The 1,492-nt window shown below is 43.8% G+C and overlaps 1 protein-coding gene across 1 annotated transcript in view; it reads left to right on the top strand.

Annotated features, from left to right (window-relative positions):
* The first annotated feature begins 1,233 nt into the window (after nt 1-1,233).
* Nucleotides 1,234-1,492, top strand: part of LOC104983388 (V-set and immunoglobulin domain-containing protein 4-like) — a 10,714-nt gene continuing 10,455 nt past the window's right edge. The window contains 1 exon segment of the mRNA XM_010832845.1: nt 1,234-1,420. Coding sequence (XP_010831147.1) covers nt 1,366-1,420 — 55 coding nt within the window. The 5' untranslated portion in view covers nt 1,234-1,365.

Here is a 1,492-nt window from a genome sequence, read left to right on the forward strand (position 1 = left end):
TGTGAATGGTGGTGATGGTAGTAGGATGTTGGTTGGAAAATACAAAAGGAGGGTTTTCCAAAGTTCAGGGTTCCCTGAGTGATGACCTGATGGGAAAGAATGACTAAAAGTTCCAGTGAGGTAGACTAAATGAAGTGACCAAAAAGCAAGGGACAGCCATACAAGGGAGACTGAATTTGGAAGCCAGAGGGACTTGAGAGAATCCCATGTGATAATGGCAGAATCTGAAATGCTAGAGTCGCCTCTTAGCCCTTGTCCAGCCTCAACTCATTTGTATGTAACCACTCCTTGACAGGCACTAGAGGTGGTTACACACAGGAGTGGAGGAGATGATGTCTCTCTTTGGAGACCCACTGCAGTGTGAATTTGTTGGGTGTATTTTTCCTCTTGGAAGTGTTTATATTTTCAAAGATTAGTGAACTGTTAGCAGTGCCAAACCTAGAGTTAGACTTCTGGTGGACTTAAAAGTCACCCTGAGGCTTATGAAGAGAAGTAATTAAGCTTCTCATAAGGCTTAATATAACTCTTACGGGTCAGGTGTATGTATCAGTGTAAAACCATTTAAAAGGTCAATCTAATAGAGCATACCACTGTCAAATCAATTGGCAAGTACACTGAATGCCAGACCTAACTTTCCAACTAAACAAATAAATAAAAGATTCCTTGTGAGCAGTAATGGAAACTTTACCCTTACCACCAAAGAGGCAGAGCTATCAGAGAAAGCTTTCCCTATAGGAGATGTGGGGGTATATTCCCCCATAACAGCATTATTCACGGGCTTACAAATTATTTAAACACTGATATATAAAAATATCTTTCACAAACTTAATCTCCTGCATTCTGAGGCCCATAGACACCCATCTCCAACCCTTTGTTTATTTGCATAGACTGAATAGACACGGGTTAACAGTACGACTGCTGAATATTGCATAGTCCAGCAAAGTTGATCTATTCTACCTGGGCACACCAGGAAGGAAAATACTTCCATAGTGGAGGGAGCACACTCATCCCAAAGTTATTCCTCAACCTCATCTTGTTGAGGAAACACAAAATAAACACAGCTTGGGAAATCAAAGGCCAGAAACTCCTATTGGCTCCAGGGAAAGTCAAGGCAATACTTTAGCAAGGGGAAGAATTGCTTCACTCACAGTTAAAACTCCAACCCCAGGCAGGGTAGGGAGGGGGTGCTCATGTGACTTGTACTGAAATAGGGAAGGAAGGGGAATGTTAGATGAGACTTGGAGTCCGTGTGAGAGATATAAGGAAGAAAGGGAAGTAAGCAAGCGCAGACTCTGGAAGCCATCAGGAGTTCATCTTTTTAATATCAGGAGGCTAGAAGAAAGGACAGAAGTGGCTCTGGCTGTGATGGGGCTCTTACTGGGCCTGCTGCTCCTGAGCCACCTACTGGTGGTCATCTATGGTAAAGTAGCAAAAGGGGGCCTGGCTGCCACTTTTGGCACAGGCAAAAATGGGGGAGTGGGGAGAGGTGGGA

This window comes from Bison bison, unplaced genomic scaffold (genome assembly GCF_000754665.1).
Source record: "Bison bison bison isolate TAMUID 2011002044 unplaced genomic scaffold, Bison_UMD1.0 scf7180017862348, whole genome shotgun sequence".
In the NCBI taxonomy this organism is placed as follows: domain Eukaryota; kingdom Metazoa; phylum Chordata; class Mammalia; order Artiodactyla; family Bovidae; genus Bison; species Bison bison.